The sequence below is a fragment of the Ascidiella aspersa genome, chromosome 1 (genome assembly GCF_963924565.1).
Source record: "Ascidiella aspersa chromosome 1, kaAscAspe10.2, whole genome shotgun sequence".
In the NCBI taxonomy this organism is placed as follows: Eukaryota; Metazoa; Chordata; class Ascidiacea; order Phlebobranchia; family Ascidiidae; genus Ascidiella; species Ascidiella aspersa.
The window spans coordinates 24,591,441-24,608,788 of record NC_139447.1 but is presented as its reverse complement, the minus strand read 5'-3'; the positions used below and the strand labels follow the sequence as shown (position 1 = coordinate 24,608,788).

Below are 17,348 nucleotides of genomic sequence, written 5' to 3'. Positions count from 1 at the left end.
TCTGAGTGTGATTAACAATTTGCCCAGGATGGTCCAAGTTATCTGTTGTCCACAGAACATTGTTTAATTAAATAATTGAAGAACTTTTTCATAAGGATAACACATTTTATTGTATTATTATACCAAACCAATCCAAGGTTATGCAAATGTTAGTGTCCCACATATATTCAGAAAACCCACAAAAAATACAATAAGGTAAAAAATTTAAATATTACTGAATCATTTCAGCATGAGGTTTTAAAACTTTTTAGCACCCATGTATCTTGCTTGATCGGTGTGTTTGATTATTATCAATCAGATAAAAGTGAAAAGTGACTATTTGCCTGGATCGCTTGGGCATATATGTGACACACTCCGAATTTGTAGCCTTTAGCTTAGTATTAGTTAAAAAGCTAACATGCATTAAAAAAAAAACCTTGGCGCTGGTCTAGAATCCTACCACAACGCGCATTATTTGGGTTAGGTTGCGGGTTAGCGTTTGGGTTAAGGTGGGTCAAGTATTATTATTAAATAAAGAATATGATAATACTTGACCCACCTACACCCAAACCCTAACCCGCAACCTAACTCAATTTTGTGCGTTGATTTCATAACTGTGGTAGGATTCTAGACCAGCGCCAAAACCTTTTTTTGTATAACATTAACCAAAATAGTTAACAAACAATAAAATACTAAAATAGTTCGCATTTCCAAACGAACAAAATGCCATTTCTCGTCTTACGTGTCGCGTGAAAAAAAACAACTGTCGGAAAGCCAGATATCACTTTAGGGGATTATTTTTTTACGCAATATTTCGAAATTATATTGCACCGCTTTTATACCTGAATAGTCGGCACTCGGCAGTTGTGAACTATTTTATAAAACTAGATTTCTATCTCTTTTTTATGTAATGTCCAATTTTTTCACCAATTTAACAGGAAAATAAATTTTATGACAAAATTTTTAAATTGTTGGTTAAATTTCGCTTTTCCTTATATTGTATACAAAAAATAGAGATCTTTTTGATTTGCGAAAAATTTTTTTTTCAAAAAGCAATAAAACAACATTTTAAATTATTTTTCTTTGTTAATGATACGTTAAATAAAATACAGACAATTCGTGAGTTTTGTTTTTCTTTTATTGTTACAAAACAAAGGCAATAAACTTAAAACCAAGCAGCAGACAGGTAACCACTTAATTTTTTAAAAGACCTTTAACCCTGTGACATTGCGAAATACATCCGGGATATCTGGAGGTTAGGTAGTAGTATAAAAACTGTTTCTTTTGCCCTTGTAGTAGCCATTGCTCAGCAGCATATCCGAAGTAATCGGGTTTGGTAAACTTTAAATTCAGTTAGCACAAGATATAAACAAAGTTCAAGATGCCTTTTAGTTTCAAAAACTTTGCTCAAGATTTGGCAGTCGGTGGAACCGCAGCGGCTATTTCGAAGACCATCGTTGCACCAATTGAAAGAGTCAAACTTCTGCTTCAAGTTCAAGCAGCTTCCACCCAAATTGCTGCCGGGAGCGAATACAAAGGTATTGTTGACGCTTTTGTAAGAATCCCAAAAGAACAAGGGTTCGGTTCATTTTGGAGAGGAAATCTCGCTAACGTTATCAGGTATTTCCCAACCCAAGCTCTTAACTTTGCTTTCAAGGACACTTACAAACAAATTTTCTTGGCGGGCGTTGATAAGAAGACTCAATTTTGGCGTTATTTCCTCGGAAACCTTGCTTCCGGCGGTGCTGCTGGTGCAACAGGTTTGTGCTTTGTCTATCCATTGGATTTTGCCAGAACTCGGCTTGCTGCTGATATTGGCAGTGGCAAATCGAGAGAGTTCACCGGTCTTGGAAACTGCATTACCACAATTGCAAAACGTGATGGTGTTCGTGGGCTCTACCAAGGTTTCGGTGTTTCTATCCAAGGTATTATTGTGTACCGTGCTGCCTATTTTGGCACGTACGACACCGTCAAGGGAATGCTTCCAGACCCCAAGAATACCCCAATTGTGGTGAGCTGGATGATCGCTCAAGTTGTCACAACTGGAGCTGGAATTTTGTCTTACCCATTTGACACCGTTCGTCGGCGTATGATGATGCAGTCTGGCCGTGCCCAAGAAGATATCATGTACAAGAACACCATGGATTGCTGGAGAAAGATCCGTCAGAACGAGGGTGGCAAGGCTTTCTTCAAGGGTGCCTTTTCCAACGTTCTCAGAGGAACCGGTGGTGCTTTGGTCCTGGTTCTCTATGATGAGCTGAAGAGTCTCTTTTTTGGCACCTCTGTCCACTAAACTTCACCGGAGAACATCATTAATTTAGTCAATTTTTATAACCATTTAAATTGATCATTAGTGAATTTTGCGTATGTTTCAAATTGTGTATTTTGCATTGCACAGGAGTAAATATTTACTGCTGTAACGGTAAAACAAAAATTCAATTAACTTATTACCAAAGGCTGTGCCCTGTGTAAGCAGTGATAGCATTTTATGGTTTTTTGCAAGTTAAATACTTTTGTCTTTTGTGTTCTGAACAATAAATTTAAAAGCACTCTGTTTTATGTTTGTACAAATGATAGGTTCACCAGAACCCGCCTTTTTTAGTTTTATTTCGTCTTATGTTAGGAAGTAATTAGTTTAGCTCTAGTTGAATGTATTGGCCATAATAAGGTGGGTTAACAATGTAAGATCCTGCCCTGCAAAATGTGCTCACTTTATTATATTAAGAAAACAACTTCCGACGGAACAAGTCGGTTTTAATTTAAATGGTATCAATTTAAAATGCGTTGATGTGTGGTATTACTTCACTTTTTGCAAAAATATATTGTCTCTTTTGTGAAGTAAAGCCATGGTGAATAGGGTTTTGCCTAATAAGTAATTATTTGTAAATGTTACAACCAATCGTGGACACGGAGACCGTATTGTGTTTTGGTTACCTTTTAAAAAACCGTAGAATTACTTTACTTCTCTAAAGCTAGAAGTACGTAAAAATCTTTAAACCAAAATGTGTGACGCACCCTTTGACAGTTGCACGTTAAAATCGCGTTCAAACACGTACGACTTTACTTTACTAGTCATGTTTTAATCCGCTTCAAGCGATTTATATCAGCTTAAATTTCACTTTTATCAAATTAAATTTCGATTCATGATTAATCTGAAGCACAGCGAATTTTAAATTACACTAATCCTGCCTCCTCGAAGTATTTTTATTACACCTGATGCCATCGCAGTGGATTCATGCAGTTAAGTCCAATACAGGGGTTTCAAACACGCGGCCGGTGAGAACTAGTTGTGAGGCCCGCGACACACTTTAAAGTAGGCCATGAAAAAATAATTATTTATGTGTTTCAGTTTTCTTAGAACAATAAAAAATCCTCAGTGACGAATTTAAATCTAATATCGAGGTGTTTTTTTACTGTTTTTTTTTTGCCCATTGATATTTCAAAGTTCTAGTTACAGTATCTAGTGATGTGGTCCCGCAGTTCACATGAAGCTAAATCATCACTGTGTCCGGCGGAAAATTGTTTATTATAGTGAAGTCCAAACTGTCTGAATTTCGCTCGGAAGGTATAATGTTTTCATATAAAGCCAACATACGAAAAATATAAAAGGGCAATGTTGGTGTTACCAGGCAATGGACCATCAAAGAAGCTATTTCTGCGAAGTCTATCTAGTTATGCAAGTATGTCGTATGCGGAAAAGTTATGCAAGTATGCCGTATTCCAATAACGTCTTTGCAATGCATGGATGCCAGCAGTAACTTTTGAAACTGGTTTAACGATTTTACTTTTAAAATGATCATGATTAACATCATATTGATCGAACAATTAGTGTGCAATTTTATGTGCCCAAGCCCCAATCGGTCAAAGTATTTGTTTAAAGCAAAATCTTTGCCAACTAAGCCAAATAAATGCATTTTTCGCGCTCCGCGCTATTAAACTTGCCTGTATAGTTGACAAGTACTAATTGACCTATCTATATTGTGTTTAGCACGCAAAGGATACGCACACAATATTGTGGCCCGAGGAAATATATTTGTGTAGGTTATTAGTGCGTTAAGGTCAAAAGTATGGTTAGTAACAATAACCTGAAAATAACAATTCATGTTATAATGGAAGATAATATAATTCATTCATAGCCTACATTGTATCGGTGACTAGTGTTTTTTATTAGGCCTACCCACGGCTTCATTTTGGCTGATTTTTCAGCTGCTCACATTTCAACAGCTTCATTTTAACAAATGCAAACTGTTGACAACTGCTTCGCCTTTCTAGTTATAGGTGCCGACAGCCTGTAGCTGATGGTAATTCCAGTTGTAGCCTAGTTCGCAGGTTTATTAAAAAACACGAGCTTTGAAAATAAAAGTGACAACGAATATAAAAGATTAGGCTAACGCAAATAACAATCGGAGACAGATTTTGGGGTATTTTGCCAGTTTATTTAGTGTTTCTCATTGTCCTGACTGCTGAGACACGTTTTTCGCTTTATACTTTTAGCTAATATAAGAAAAATATATGGTACACTTTTTCGGAAGAAGAAAATGATTATGACTGGGGTATTGGTATATACACTATACAGCCTTTCTGCATTGGCTGCACGACAGAAAAATCAAGCAAGTGTAATTTTTTTTGGTACAGATTTGGTAGCCCTGACATCAACAGGACATCTCCCCAAATGCGTTTCTTTGAGCTATAAAAATACAGCCATATAAAGTACAATTACATTTTATAACCGATATGTAGGATTTCCAACATTTTCTCCTCGTTTTATGCTGACGTTATAACGTCCAGTTATGACGTTACTTTGTTACGTCAGGTCTGAAAAATTGTTTATCAAGACGAAATAAACCTAATTTGTGCCGGCGCGCAAACCGGTCACCAGAACGATCCTCTTTAAGGCACAAAATCGAACCGTTCCGACCGGAACCGGTTTGAGCTTATTTATTTCGAACCTGATATTGTTTGTAGTCAATATATGACAATTTTTTTATCATGCTGGGTATGGGTAGAACAAATGTTATGAACTATTTATCCAATGAAAAGTCAAAAAGGTACAGATTGAAAACAAAACGCATAACTCTGAGAAAGCTTACGAAAAGTGATGTAGCCTACGCTGCAAAAGCGTAAAAAAACGACGGAAAACACTGCAGCTTTACTAAAGTAAACGTTGCTTGTTAAAATTATAATTAGTTGCATGTTTGATAAAATCCACATCTCGTTGTTTACAAATGTTTATAGTCAAAACCTCATGTCATCAACAGTATAAAAATCCAAGTGTAGTAGGCTATGCTTTTTTAATTCATACAACTTAGAGTAAAAACGAGTTAAAATTCAACAGGGATTGTTTACTTTCCATGTATTAACCGACAGTTTTGATTAAACGCTACTTAAATTAAACGCGAACTGAATCTGAACCGGAAGGTTAAAATTGCTTTAAACCAAAGGCTTCGATTGCTTGTTTTCAAAAGCTCAACATGTAAGAAAAAAGCTTTAAAAAACAATTTCACAAATATATAATACGAAATCAATAGCAAAAATTAGATTGTTTAACCTAATGGGAACAATTTCAAACCATCTGTTCGAAATACAAACTGCTAACACTAGTACGACAACTGTACGTAAGCGCGAGTACGTTGAACGCAATGAGAAAGATCGAGAATAAAGTTAGGAACGGCTTCAAAGCGCAGTTTATACAAATCAGCCTAACCGACCTGATACCCCATGTTTCAGATTTGCAACCCTAACCAATAAATGATATGTGCAAACCAAGTGATTTAAATTAAAATAAAAGCAAAACCCATATATAGCAATTCCATCTGTTTTGCGTGCAAAAACTGATGGGATTGAAACCGCCTTTAAAAATGACTTTAAGTCAGTCGGCGATATGGGAAAATGAAGTACTTGGCCGGCCGGATTCCTGATCGATACATTAATCGGTCTGCCATAGCCTGCATGTTTTGTCGCATAATGGCGGCTAATGCTGTTTACTACACACCAAACATACTGCTTATTCTTGCCGACTTGAATGAAAAATTACTTTGGTATCCAATCCTTGTTAAATTTGTGACACTCCTTGCCAACTTATGTTTCTTGGCAAAATCCTAAGAAAATATTAATGTAAATAATTCTGAAATCTAGTAAAATGTTTTATAAGCCTGATTCTGGTAATTTAGGTCTTATTTCGACGGGTTTATGACTTATTCATATTTAGACGGTATTATACGACTATTATTGGTACTAGACGAAATACCCGGCGTTGCCCAGGTTAAATAGCGTATTTACTTGTAAAAATAATATGCAGATTTTTGTAACAAGCGCTATTTATTATTTGCATTCGAGCAATGCCCCGATATTGCGTGGTTAAAAATGTAAGTCATCAAGCTGCTGATGGTTGATCACCACCGCACATTAAGTGTAAGGAATCACTGACAAACTTAAACCTTACTTTTTACTCGGAACAACTAAATAACCAACGGCTTTACGTCAAACTTCTTTTACGTAACGAAAACCCGTGACATAGATCAATAGGGATCCACTCACAAACGTAAAACCAAGTTGTAGCAGCCATTGTTCACTTTGCGTGATATTTAAGCAAATACGTAATCCCGGTACCGTACTGCGTCCAATGTAAGTAAGATCTCTTTTAAAACTGAAAAGCAATCGTCCGCGGTCCGTCCATCCGGCGGAAAAACAGTGCCATTTATATAGTAGATTAATTCCATTTTGGTCTTATTTCGACGTTGATGTTGTTCTTATTTCGATCTTAGGGCTGTAGTCCTCTAATTTTAACCCTAAACAAACAACTAAAGAATAACTAACAATTATCACTATTATTTGACGTAGTAAGCAAGTAGTAGGGTATTGCGACAGACTGTGATCGCGGACACATTTTCATGTAAGACCGGAAACTATCAGCGCTTAAAATCGCATCGCGGGCCGGGTTCGGTCCACGGGCCGTATGTTGCCCGCCCCTGCCATAAGTGGACCCTTGACTTAAGCAAAGTCATTACAAAAATGATTCAGATTCTCTAACAATAAAGTTTTATTTAAAATCATTGGTTTAGTTCCGGTTTGACTCCTAGTTTAATATCTTACACAAACGGACCATCAGGTTCAGTAACGCACGGATAAAATTAGCCTTCTAGGCTTCGCACATATATTTTATGTCATTACAAACCCGTTTGAATGTTAATGGCCAAGTTAATTTTTTTTATGCCAACATAATCTACTTGATTGAGCAATGCAAATCCCCTGCCCTAATGCTTTTAATATTATTACTTTTAACGTTATTAATATTTATTTGAATTAACATGAGTTCTGACGTTAATTATTCTTCTCAGCTAAAATTCTGCAACAACTGTTTTCTTCACAAATTTTTTTTTTAAGGGACCGTGAGCAATTTCAAAAGTTCCTGAGGGACCGTTGCGCAATTTTTCTAAAAAAGTTTGAGAACCACTGTTCTACGGCATCTCTAAACTTTCATGTTGGTGGTAGCCTAGAAACGTATCAACAGACCATATCACGCAATCATTAACTCGATAGTGATAACTTCAAAATTGCTTCTAAGGGACATAGTTCGGACATAGCAAATTTCTAATGCACGTTGGTTGCTATAAATATAAATTAAAACTGCAAGACCATGAAAATATAAAAACTAAATTAGCAAAAAATGAACCTACAAAATTGCAATTGTATTGGACGGTGCTTTAGTTCTTCTTCAACAAGATGTTGTGAACCAATGGTCCCCATGGGTGGGACCAATGATTTCTTTGAGTAGCATTTCTTGCATGCAAAATAAACAACTTATTTTTTCCATTTACATTTTGAGTTAACGGCCGTGGTATGTTGAAGGATGGATTAAAGTTCATGTTAAGACTCCTAAATCCCATTTTACGAGGGGAACAAAACCTGCAGATGCAAAAACGTCAAAAATGACCCACTGGTCCCACACAACACTACGGTACTGCATATTAATTTTAAGTAACGTCACGTAGCGTTTACAGAGGCAAATTCATTTTTAAGGCGCCTTGTTAGCTTCCTATGTTTATATAGGACATTACGACGTGGTCACTTTCCAGTTGGGCTGTGTTTTGCCTGAAGGATAACTTGGTCAAATTTGCGTGGTTTGCAAAATGTAAGAACTATTAGACTGGGATCCATTGATCACTATAGGACTTAATTTATACTGTAGACTACCATCCCTATGTAAACTTTGCGAGTTACGCATAACCTAAATCTTTGTTAAAAAATTCCAGCAGTAGCCTGGTGTGACAATACAATTAAGCAACACCAAAGGCACATAAATTATAATTTTTTTTTTTTAAATCCTATTCGCCCTAAATGTTACATTCAGTCATTTCCGTCACACGTTTATAGTAACTAGAATAGCTTATTCCTGCACCCCAAAGTTAACCATCAAAAGTCTTCTGCAACCACTATTGTGCATGCCTGTTACGTTTAGAAACGGATTGAGGGGCCATTGGTCATGAACAGACATGTAAAGGAAGACATTTTTTTAAGATTTTGTGCGATTTTGCATTTTTAGCTACTATGTTTTAACCAGTTTTTAGCAAAACACGCCTATACCGTCAAATTGTCCTTTCTAAAATGACTTTGCCAAAGTTCACGCATTTTTTCGCGTTTTGCGCAAAGATAACCTCTCTTCTTTCGTGTTAGTTAGGTATCTGGGCAGTGGCTTGTGAGCCACTGCGTGGTAGAGGGCTTTGCGGCCAATATTGCTGCCCAACCACCGGGACAGGAAAAGTTTGGACATTCTTCCGCGATGTGGTTTGCCGTTTGTGTGGCTCCGCGCTCACATGGTGGGAAAGAGGCAAGGCCCCATTGAAACATAGAGGAGGCAAAACGGCCGACTCCTGTTAATAAGCGGTTGCGTTTCACATTCGCTGTTCTCGACAGCTCTGGGGCGTGGTAGCGAGCCGAGGAGATGGATGCATGTAACTTTGTCTTGTAGGAGTGTCGTGACTTCAGTCGCGTTGCCTGCGCACAGCCGGAGATTTTGCTGTGCAGTATATGGTCAGGGCACAAGAGTGCCTTGCGCGCTTGAGCAAAGGTTGTTCCCTCTCGCCTTCTTATGTTAGTTGGCTCTATCCCTGCTAGCACTAACCTCTCTGTAATGTGGTCACTATATCGTAAGTAACACCTTTACTTAAAACTCAAGCTAAATACAAGTCACATTTTGACGTAACCTTGTGACGTTGTATGTACATGCCTTCACGTTATATTTAGTTATTTTGCGGATTTTTCGCTTATGTTGATTTTTTCAATAAGGCACGATTTGGTAGTGATGATTAAACTCGAAAGTTGTAGAAGCACTGCATCACACAATGTTTAATTGGACGACCTAAGTTAGAAAGTTTTACTGTTAACAAGACTCTTTTCAAAAGTTAAATACCCCGAACATTGACCAATACCACTTTTTGAATATTTATTGGGCATGAATTAGAGACGATTAGGTTTATACCGAACCAAAATTTAGAAAAATCATAAAAGGAAAGTTATGCCACATTTATCAAAAACAAGTTTTACCAACTAACGTTTTAGGTTAAATAAATACTGTATGTTTTCAACTACTTGTGTCTTTTAGTTGGTTATAAACCTTACCAAGCTCCATACAACAAAAAAGTTCAAACAAAAAATATAACAATTGGACAATATACTAAAAACAAACAAGCATTAAAACGTGTTATATGTTATGCGCTTTGTGAAGAAAACAGTTGTAATTGGCATGGTCAAAAAACCTATACCAGTTAAGTTGTAAAGCTGATGTACATACACAACAATAATTATTTTAATATAAAATAACAAATAAGAATTGCAACATACATCATTACTCTTCTTGTTTAATAAAAAGAAAAACATGACATTTTAGCAAACTTTATCACAACATTGTAATGACAAGAAATTAATCCTTAAAGTAAAACTAAAACCTAAATAAAAAACACAATTTAGGTTCATGTAGTTTTCGAAATAACTACAAAAATAGTTGCTAAGAGAATATATAAAAAGGTTTTAAAGAAAAAAACTTGAAAGATTTGGTATTAAAGCATTCATTAGACATATCTTAATATGTTTGATGACATGAACACTGCTATGAATTTAAAAACATATTGTACATTTTTTTATAGAACAGCATATTGATATACTCTCGTTCATTAATTTAAACTATTTAAGTTAGCCAGGTAAGTCCATATTTTTGAGCAGAATGGTGGAGGTTTTTTTAGTTAGGCGTAGTAGGTACATATAGAAGAAGGTAAAAAGTTAAAACATTTTAACAATCCTTGGTTTATTTTCAACGTGTTACTTCTACATGGGCTTCGACACCCTACTATGTCTAAGAAGGATGCCTTTCCATGGTAATTAGAAAAACAACTAGTTGAATTGGCTGCAGTACTTACTTAACACATGTAAATATGTCTTCTTGTCATTACAACCAATTATCTTGGCCTGTGCAATATGAATGCATTTTCATAAAACGCCTAGCACACATAGCTTATCAGGCTAACTTTAAAAAGAGTGTTTGAAGTTTAAATAGGCATTTAAAGGAATCTGATCAATTGGGAAAATTGGCAACCGTTTTTCATTGTGTATTTTTCTAAAATAACGTGTGACAAAATTATAAGTCGTTTCAAGAAAGATGCATTTTAGAGGCCCCCTTAATCTAAATGCATATATATTGCACATTTGTTTACATATAGGTCAGGTCTGCTGCATGTTTAAACATTTGTACTAAAGGAAAAACAACCAAAACATAAGAATTATGGCTACCCATAAAAATACTCTTGATAACATTTGTTCATCTTCATAATGTGGCATTCCAGGCTGTGGTGCCCTTGGACGGCCATCATTTACATTAAACATTGTTCCAAAAAACCCAAAAGGAAAGGCGCCAATCCCAAAAGACATTTGGAAACTTCCATCTCCAAAGTTAAATCCTGGAAATCCGGGCTGTAAAAATATTTGGATAAAAAACAAAACAAAAAGTCATTAACTACATTTAAATTTACTACTAAATACATAAACCCTAGTAAGTATATCAGTCCTTTTTTGGTGCATAGATAAATTTAACAAAGTTGTAGAAAGAACTGCATGACACCGTGTGCACTAATAACATTTTTGTACAGAATTAAGGTATGTTTTAACTATGTGATATATTCAAATTGTTACATAAAACAAGAGTAAACCTGTAACTTATTTGGAATGGCAAATATTTCTTTTTTGTATAGCACATATTTTGATTCACAAAAGATATGGTTTCAAGCAGTTTTATATTTTTCATTTAGTTCTCCTAAAAGCTAAAACACTATTAGCTTACATTTCTATTCTCTGCTTCGGGTCGTTGTGCCTGTGGCCTTGGAGGCAACTTTTCTCTGGGGTCTTCAGATTTATTGCTTCCCCGCCCATAAAGTGGAACAACTTTATCTTTACCGATCCCAGCTTTGCAGACTGGACATTCTTGTCTGTTTGGCCGGGTTTCCAGCCACTGATGCAAACATGGCCAACTGAAAAGATTGACAACTATATTATCTGTAATTTTTTGACCAATGTTTGCCACACGACTTGTAAAATGCAATGAATAAACAAAAAATATAACTTATATATCTATTTTGATGTTATGTTAAAGTAATTTGCTTAACGCCATTTTTAACTTCTTATTTAATGCATATGGCACTTGTTCGTTAACAAATTCTTAAAATGTAAAAAAACTTATTATTTGAAAAAACCACTAAATGACTAAAAGATTTTACAAACCTGTATACATATAGCAAAATTAGTTTAGCTAAGGTATTTGTGTACACTATGCACGGATCTGTAATATTTAGTTTAGCAAAGTAATATAAATTAATTGGTGTAAATTTGCATCCCATGTTTTACTTAAAGATACTTAAAAAATGTAATTACCATTTAATTTGTTTTTTTAAATGTCAAGATATGAATTTTCGTGATTAGTTGATAATTAGGCTAAATGAAAGCTCCAAACAAAACAACGGAATAAAATTGAATATTGCAAAAAATCTTATGTTGGTCACATAGTAAATAATATTAGTATACTGTGTTTAGTTAAGTCACATTCAAGAGACTGATTTTAGGGTAAACAATGGCTCTGGACATTGTATGGCTAAATGTAAGAAACTTATCTACCAAAATAGATGGCCGCAATAACTGATGACTGCTTCCTTTGCTGTGTCAAGGCATATGTTGCATTCAAATTGTCCAGTGTTTGCCTGCTGGTCATCACTACTTGTTGATGGTTGATCAGTTACACTATCTGTCATTATGCTTTAGTTATGTTTTACCACTTAATCTGTAGGAGTAAAAGGTTTGTTAAATACCCAATTCTTCTATATATATAGATATAAGCTCCCTAACATAATAATCTTTCTCTTGAATATTATATATTATGCAATAAAAAAAGTTTTTTAATTATAAAAATTACTGTGTCTTATATTTGGTAATGTAGTATTTTTGCTGTACGGAAAAGTTTTTTTAACTTTTGTATGGTTACAAAGTTGAGCGCTGGTCTAGAATCCTACCACATTTTTGTCTGGGGTTTATATTGCTGACAATATTTGGGTTAGGGTGAGAGTTTGGGTTTGGATGGATCAAGTGTTATTATAATATTTATTCTTTCATGTTTATGTCTTGCTTGCAATTTCAACTTTGTTGTGCTATTTTGTCAGCATCTGTTAAATTAGGAATCCTTTGTTTAATTTTATGTTACATTAAAAAAAATGGATCACAGAATGTAAAACAAAGAAAATTCTTACATTATACAATACACGGCATAATGGAGTAGCATATACAATCAATAAACCTCAAGCCATTGCACTTAATTATAGTGTGGTTCACAAAATTGTTTGACGCATCCCATTGTGTTGTAACATTGTGCAAGTTTAAGCCGCATGATCATCCTTCTCGTGCAATATTCAAACTTTCCTATCTGGGTTTAACGTTTTCTTTTTATGACAGAGGCCAGACTTTTTCTAATTATGACTTGACCAGAGCAACTAATAACTAGACTGGGAGCTAACTTGTTATTCATTTAAAAAGATATAACCCTATACAACGATTCTGTACCCTTACTTAATAAATCGCCACATACATAGTATTTACTACAGCGCCGTTTGTGTATTGCATTTTTTAAGAATGATTTAATAATTTTCAAACAAACTCTTTACCTTGTTGTGGATCTTATTCAGGGTTGCCAGATGGCCAAAATAAAAAAAGCTAAATTTATCTAATAAACAGCCAAATCTACTACAAACTCTAACAAGCCTATGTTTTTCTTGGAATAAATAATAAGTGCAATAAATGGTCATGCTGGGTATGTGCATAATGCCGACAAAAAAACTTTTTAAATTTTATAATAGCTTAAGAAGCGAACAGCTTCTAACCAAAATCAGTCAGCATGGTCTTAAACTTTTAATGTAAATATGCATTTCGCCATATAAATCAATAGCATCATCAGTTTATCTGTACAGGTAAATAAATAGTAAAAAAATATTAAAATGTAAAATAAATAATGGTCATCCTGGTATATTAAATTTCTCTTTTTGTGGCAATTTTCCAAGTGTTTTTCTCTATTTGTAAATTTTTCTTGGCAATTTTTTTCTTTTTGTGACTTTTTTTGGCAAGTTTTCTTCTTTGGTGATAGTTTGATCTCTTTTCAATATAAAACCCATGAATTTTTTTTAATAAAAAAAAAAATAAAGCCTGAAAAAGCCAAATTTCGTTTGGATTTTTTTGGGAAAAAATAAAATCTAAAGAGGTTCAAAAAAGCCTAATTTGTTAAATTTGGCTTTCAAAAATCCCAACTGGCAAACCTGATCTTATTACATTTGGTGTAAGAGCTGACCGCTGATTGAGTCATACTGACACACTAACCTGTAGTTGTTTGTCGTATGAAAAACTAAAAACAAAAAAGGTTTTGAAATCATGAGGCAAGAGATGTATTTTTTTGAGCAATACACCATGTTTAAAATGACAGTTTGATGACTAAAGTGTGTGTTTATGATTTCTATCGTTTTGGTTTTTATTTACTGGTTACACTTCGCTAGGTTCGTTACAATTGACTAAGAATCAGCTGATCCGAGCCTTTGAGATTGCTCTTTTACGCTTGTTCCCATACGTGATTGTGCATAGATTTGGGTTAGGGTCTTAGTGCAGGGATGGCGAACCAACTGAGGCACTGACCCACCTGTGTTTAAAGGCTAGAACTACGGAAATTTTATCAATCCTTTTCAGGAAAGAATAAATGTAAAAAAATTATTCATTCTTAGATAGCACTATACTGTTTAAATTTAGGGCTGCCCAATCTGCGAGTCGTTCAAAGTTCAAACTTCAAAAGTGATTAAGGGATGATGACGAGTAGGCCTACTTTAACTGCACAAATGCGTGCAGAAAAGAAAACAGCTAAAAGCATTTTGTTTATCGCTGTAAAACGTAAAGGTTGGCAGTACTGTTTACAAGGGAAATTAAGAACTTGCAGAGTAAAAATTCTGAAAACCCTGCTTGAACCATTGTTACGTGTTCACTAACACATTAAACACCTAATTTAGTTAATTGCCATAAGCCAAACCTTAGATTTCATTAAGTTATATTACGAATTAATAAATAGGGTTTTAGATTACCCGTTACAGCTTTCGTTTGCCAAACATTTTCTTCAGTTACATTATACCATTTTTGATGATGCAATGTTTCTTTGTTATTGTGCGGGTAAAGCAATTCGTCGATTTAATTACAAAATTCCTGGGTTTTTGTTTGTCCGTTCGCCACGTTTATAGCCTGTCATTTAACCTTTAATCTCTTAATCTATAAACTGTCCATCTTGTGGGCGGTGATAAACACGCCTTACTGTCGCAAATTGGCCTTGGCCAGCCGTAATCTTAAAAGAGTGCCTAGCTATGCTTGCAAAGTTCAGGCCAGTCTTAAATGGCCAAATATGACATGTAACTGTCTCGCTTTTTATGCCGTGTCTCAGCGGTATTTTTGCGCAGTATTTGTCGCAGTGTTGAGCCGAGAGTGGCGACAATTGGCCGTCACAGTAACTTTAAATCAAATATATGTTCATTAAAGCGATTGACAACCTTTTACTTTACATTGTAACAATATACATTTTATTGAAATTTTAGTTGTGGTTATGACAGGTAGCATTTCTGACCAGAAACCAATGAGAACTCACTCGGTTGCGCCCCGCCGGGCAACTGTATTGGGCCAGCCCCAGTATACAAGTCGCGGCGGGGCGTAACAACCATGGTAAAAAGCTTTCTGCTGAACTCTAATATAGGTGTGCACACAAATGAATTACCAACCCAGACAATAACACTTAAACATGCAACAGCAAAGTTTCGCATAAAATTAGCATAAAATAAAATATATGACCCACTTATGCATTTTTTTAAGGATTAACAGCGTGTTTGTGACCCCCGCGATGAAAGGTAAAAAAAAATAATACTGTGTGCACCTGCCACTCAGTCTGCATACTGTGACAGGTACCACCTGATATTTTTGTTAAATAATTTGTGTGCACACCTAAATTAGTGCATTGCACACTTTAATATCAAAAAAGGTTGAAATGTACCTTGGGTGTGCAAAACCATTATTGCACACCTCAAAAATTGGCACTGCACACCCAACATATCAGGGTTAAGTGGCATAAAATACAGACTTGCCTATCGTAGATGCTGGTTTGTTGTGTCTGTAGATTTGTCCTACAAACGTTATTTGCTTCAGGAGTGGCTAGTGGCTATATTCCGAGCATGTTATGCTACTATTAAACTTCAACATCGCACTACTGTCCACCAGATTGCAAACAAAAAAATTATTTACGTAGTAGTACAGATTACAGAAATTTACAAACGGAACCTAAAGCCTTGTTTAAATAATTTGGGTCAAGAATATTTCAATGCAAATATTGGTTAAAAATAATTGAAGAGCAGTGGTAAGTCAGTGTCATGGGTAATGAAGTCACCTTTTTGTTGTAACAAGATTTTGAAATGACTTAAGTCCCAGTCAATTCTTTTTTGAACTAACTTACGTCCAAGTCAAGTCTTTTAAAAAATAGCCCTGTCCAAGTCAATTGCCCAAAGTCAAGTCCCAGTCAAGTCATTATAAGTCAAACTATTGATTCATACAACGATAAACCATTAAAATTTGTAAACTTGTCCTATTATGAGCAGTAATTCAACTTAAAAATAACAAAAAAACAACTTAGCAATCTAATGGTTTTATGTGCAAAGTTTAAAATAAATAGCTCAATATGATAGTAAATGTTCAATGAAAACAATTAATTTCGATCCAAGTGATTTGACTCAATGACTGAAGTTTATTTTGTTTGCAACTATAAGATTTGCATATATATTTTTGTGCAAAGTGTAAAGCAGTAGCATGAATGTGTGAGTTTAACTGAATAGTGTGTGAAATATGTTGTTTTTATGTCTGATGGTATTCTTAATCGTATGTAACCTTACCATTTATCTTTAAGGTTTAAATGTATAAACTGACTTCTGCTATAGGTTCGCCACATACTTTAGGGTGTGTACGCCATTATATTAGAAATTTGACTACATCGAAAGACAACAATCTGTATGACATATTAGGAGTAAGCAATGATGCGACAGCAAAACAAATTAAGGATGGCTACTTTAAGAAGAGCAAAGAGTGCCACCCTGACATGCATGGTGGTGACTCATCTATGCAAAAACAATTTGTGGATGTAAATGAAGCTTATGAGACATTAGGTAATCCTGTTAAAAAACAAAAGTATGATTTGAAAATGGCCAGGACTAGTTGGAATTCAGCACAAACAGCAGAAGACATTTACAAACAAACATATACTGAGTACAGAAGCTCAAGATTTACAGAAGACACTTCCGAAACATTTAAATATCGAACTAAAATTGTTTTACGTAATAAGAATATCAAAGCCCATACAGAAGTAGGTATCATTTTGGACGTTTCGAATAACTCTTTATTCATTTTCAACATAGAGAGAAGTCACTGATGGAAGTGTATATATAGTGCAAAGGCAGACATCAGAAAGAAGGAAACGTGGATAGACACATAATCTAAACCGGATGTGCGGCGATAAGAAGGTAGGTCGCCGATAGCAGATAAGGCCATCCACGTGATCAGATGTTGAAAAGATAAAGTGGTATAGAAGCTTGGTCTGCGTTAATTTCCGGGTTGTGCCGTGTTATTTCAACGGTTTCCTTAATCAAAAGACGACGCCAACACCGACTTGTCGCAAGAATCTTGGGGTTTTTAAAATCGATTTTGTGACCAGGATTTTGATGCAAATGCCTTGCCACGTCTGTGTCCTGCGTGGACCGTGATGAAGGGTCGTGGTTGTCCAT

General features: G+C 35.2%; 2 protein-coding genes across 2 annotated transcripts; one reads left to right on the top strand and one right to left on the bottom strand.

The window, feature by feature from the left end:
* The first annotated feature begins 1,250 nt into the window (after nt 1-1,250).
* Nucleotides 1,251-2,533, top strand: LOC146168442 (ADP/ATP translocase 3-like). Its single transcript, XM_083388779.1, has one exon. The coding sequence runs from the start codon at nt 1,361-1,363 to the stop codon at nt 2,270-2,272; it is 912 nt and encodes a 303-aa protein (XP_083244905.1). The 5' UTR covers nt 1,251-1,360; the 3' UTR covers nt 2,273-2,533.
* Nucleotides 2,534-9,424: 6,891 nt separating this feature from the next.
* LOC146168441 (E3 ubiquitin-protein ligase RNF185-like) lies at nt 9,425-12,294 on the bottom strand. The gene is made up of 3 exons (XM_083388876.1): nt 12,136-12,294; nt 11,309-11,495; nt 9,425-10,941 (listed from the first exon to the last, which is right to left on the bottom strand). Exons 1-3 carry the CDS (start codon nt 12,267-12,269, stop codon nt 10,723-10,725), a joined length of 540 nt encoding a protein of 179 aa, XP_083245002.1. The 5' UTR covers nt 12,270-12,294; the 3' UTR covers nt 9,425-10,722.
* Between the last annotated feature and the right edge of the window lie 5,054 nt (nt 12,295-17,348).

What these genes read in the sequence shown, in the direction of transcription:
- LOC146168442 (XM_083388779.1), top strand. Translation starts at nt 1,361, where the DNA reads ATGCCTTTTAGTTTCAAAAACTTTGCTCAAGATTTGGCAGTCGGTGGA.
- LOC146168441 (XM_083388876.1), bottom strand. Translation starts at nt 12,269, where the DNA reads ATGACAGATAGTGTAACTGATCAACCATCAACAAGTAGTGATGACCAG. An exon ending in TATTGCGGCCATCTATTTTG is followed by an intron (nt 11,496 to 12,135) that starts GTAGATAAGTTT and finishes CAATCTTTTCAG; the next exon opens with TTGGCCATGTTTGCATCAGT. An exon ending in CCGAAGCAGAGAATAGAAAT is followed by an intron (nt 10,942 to 11,308) that starts GTAAGCTAATAG and finishes ATATTTTTACAG; the next exon opens with CCCGGATTTCCAGGATTTAA.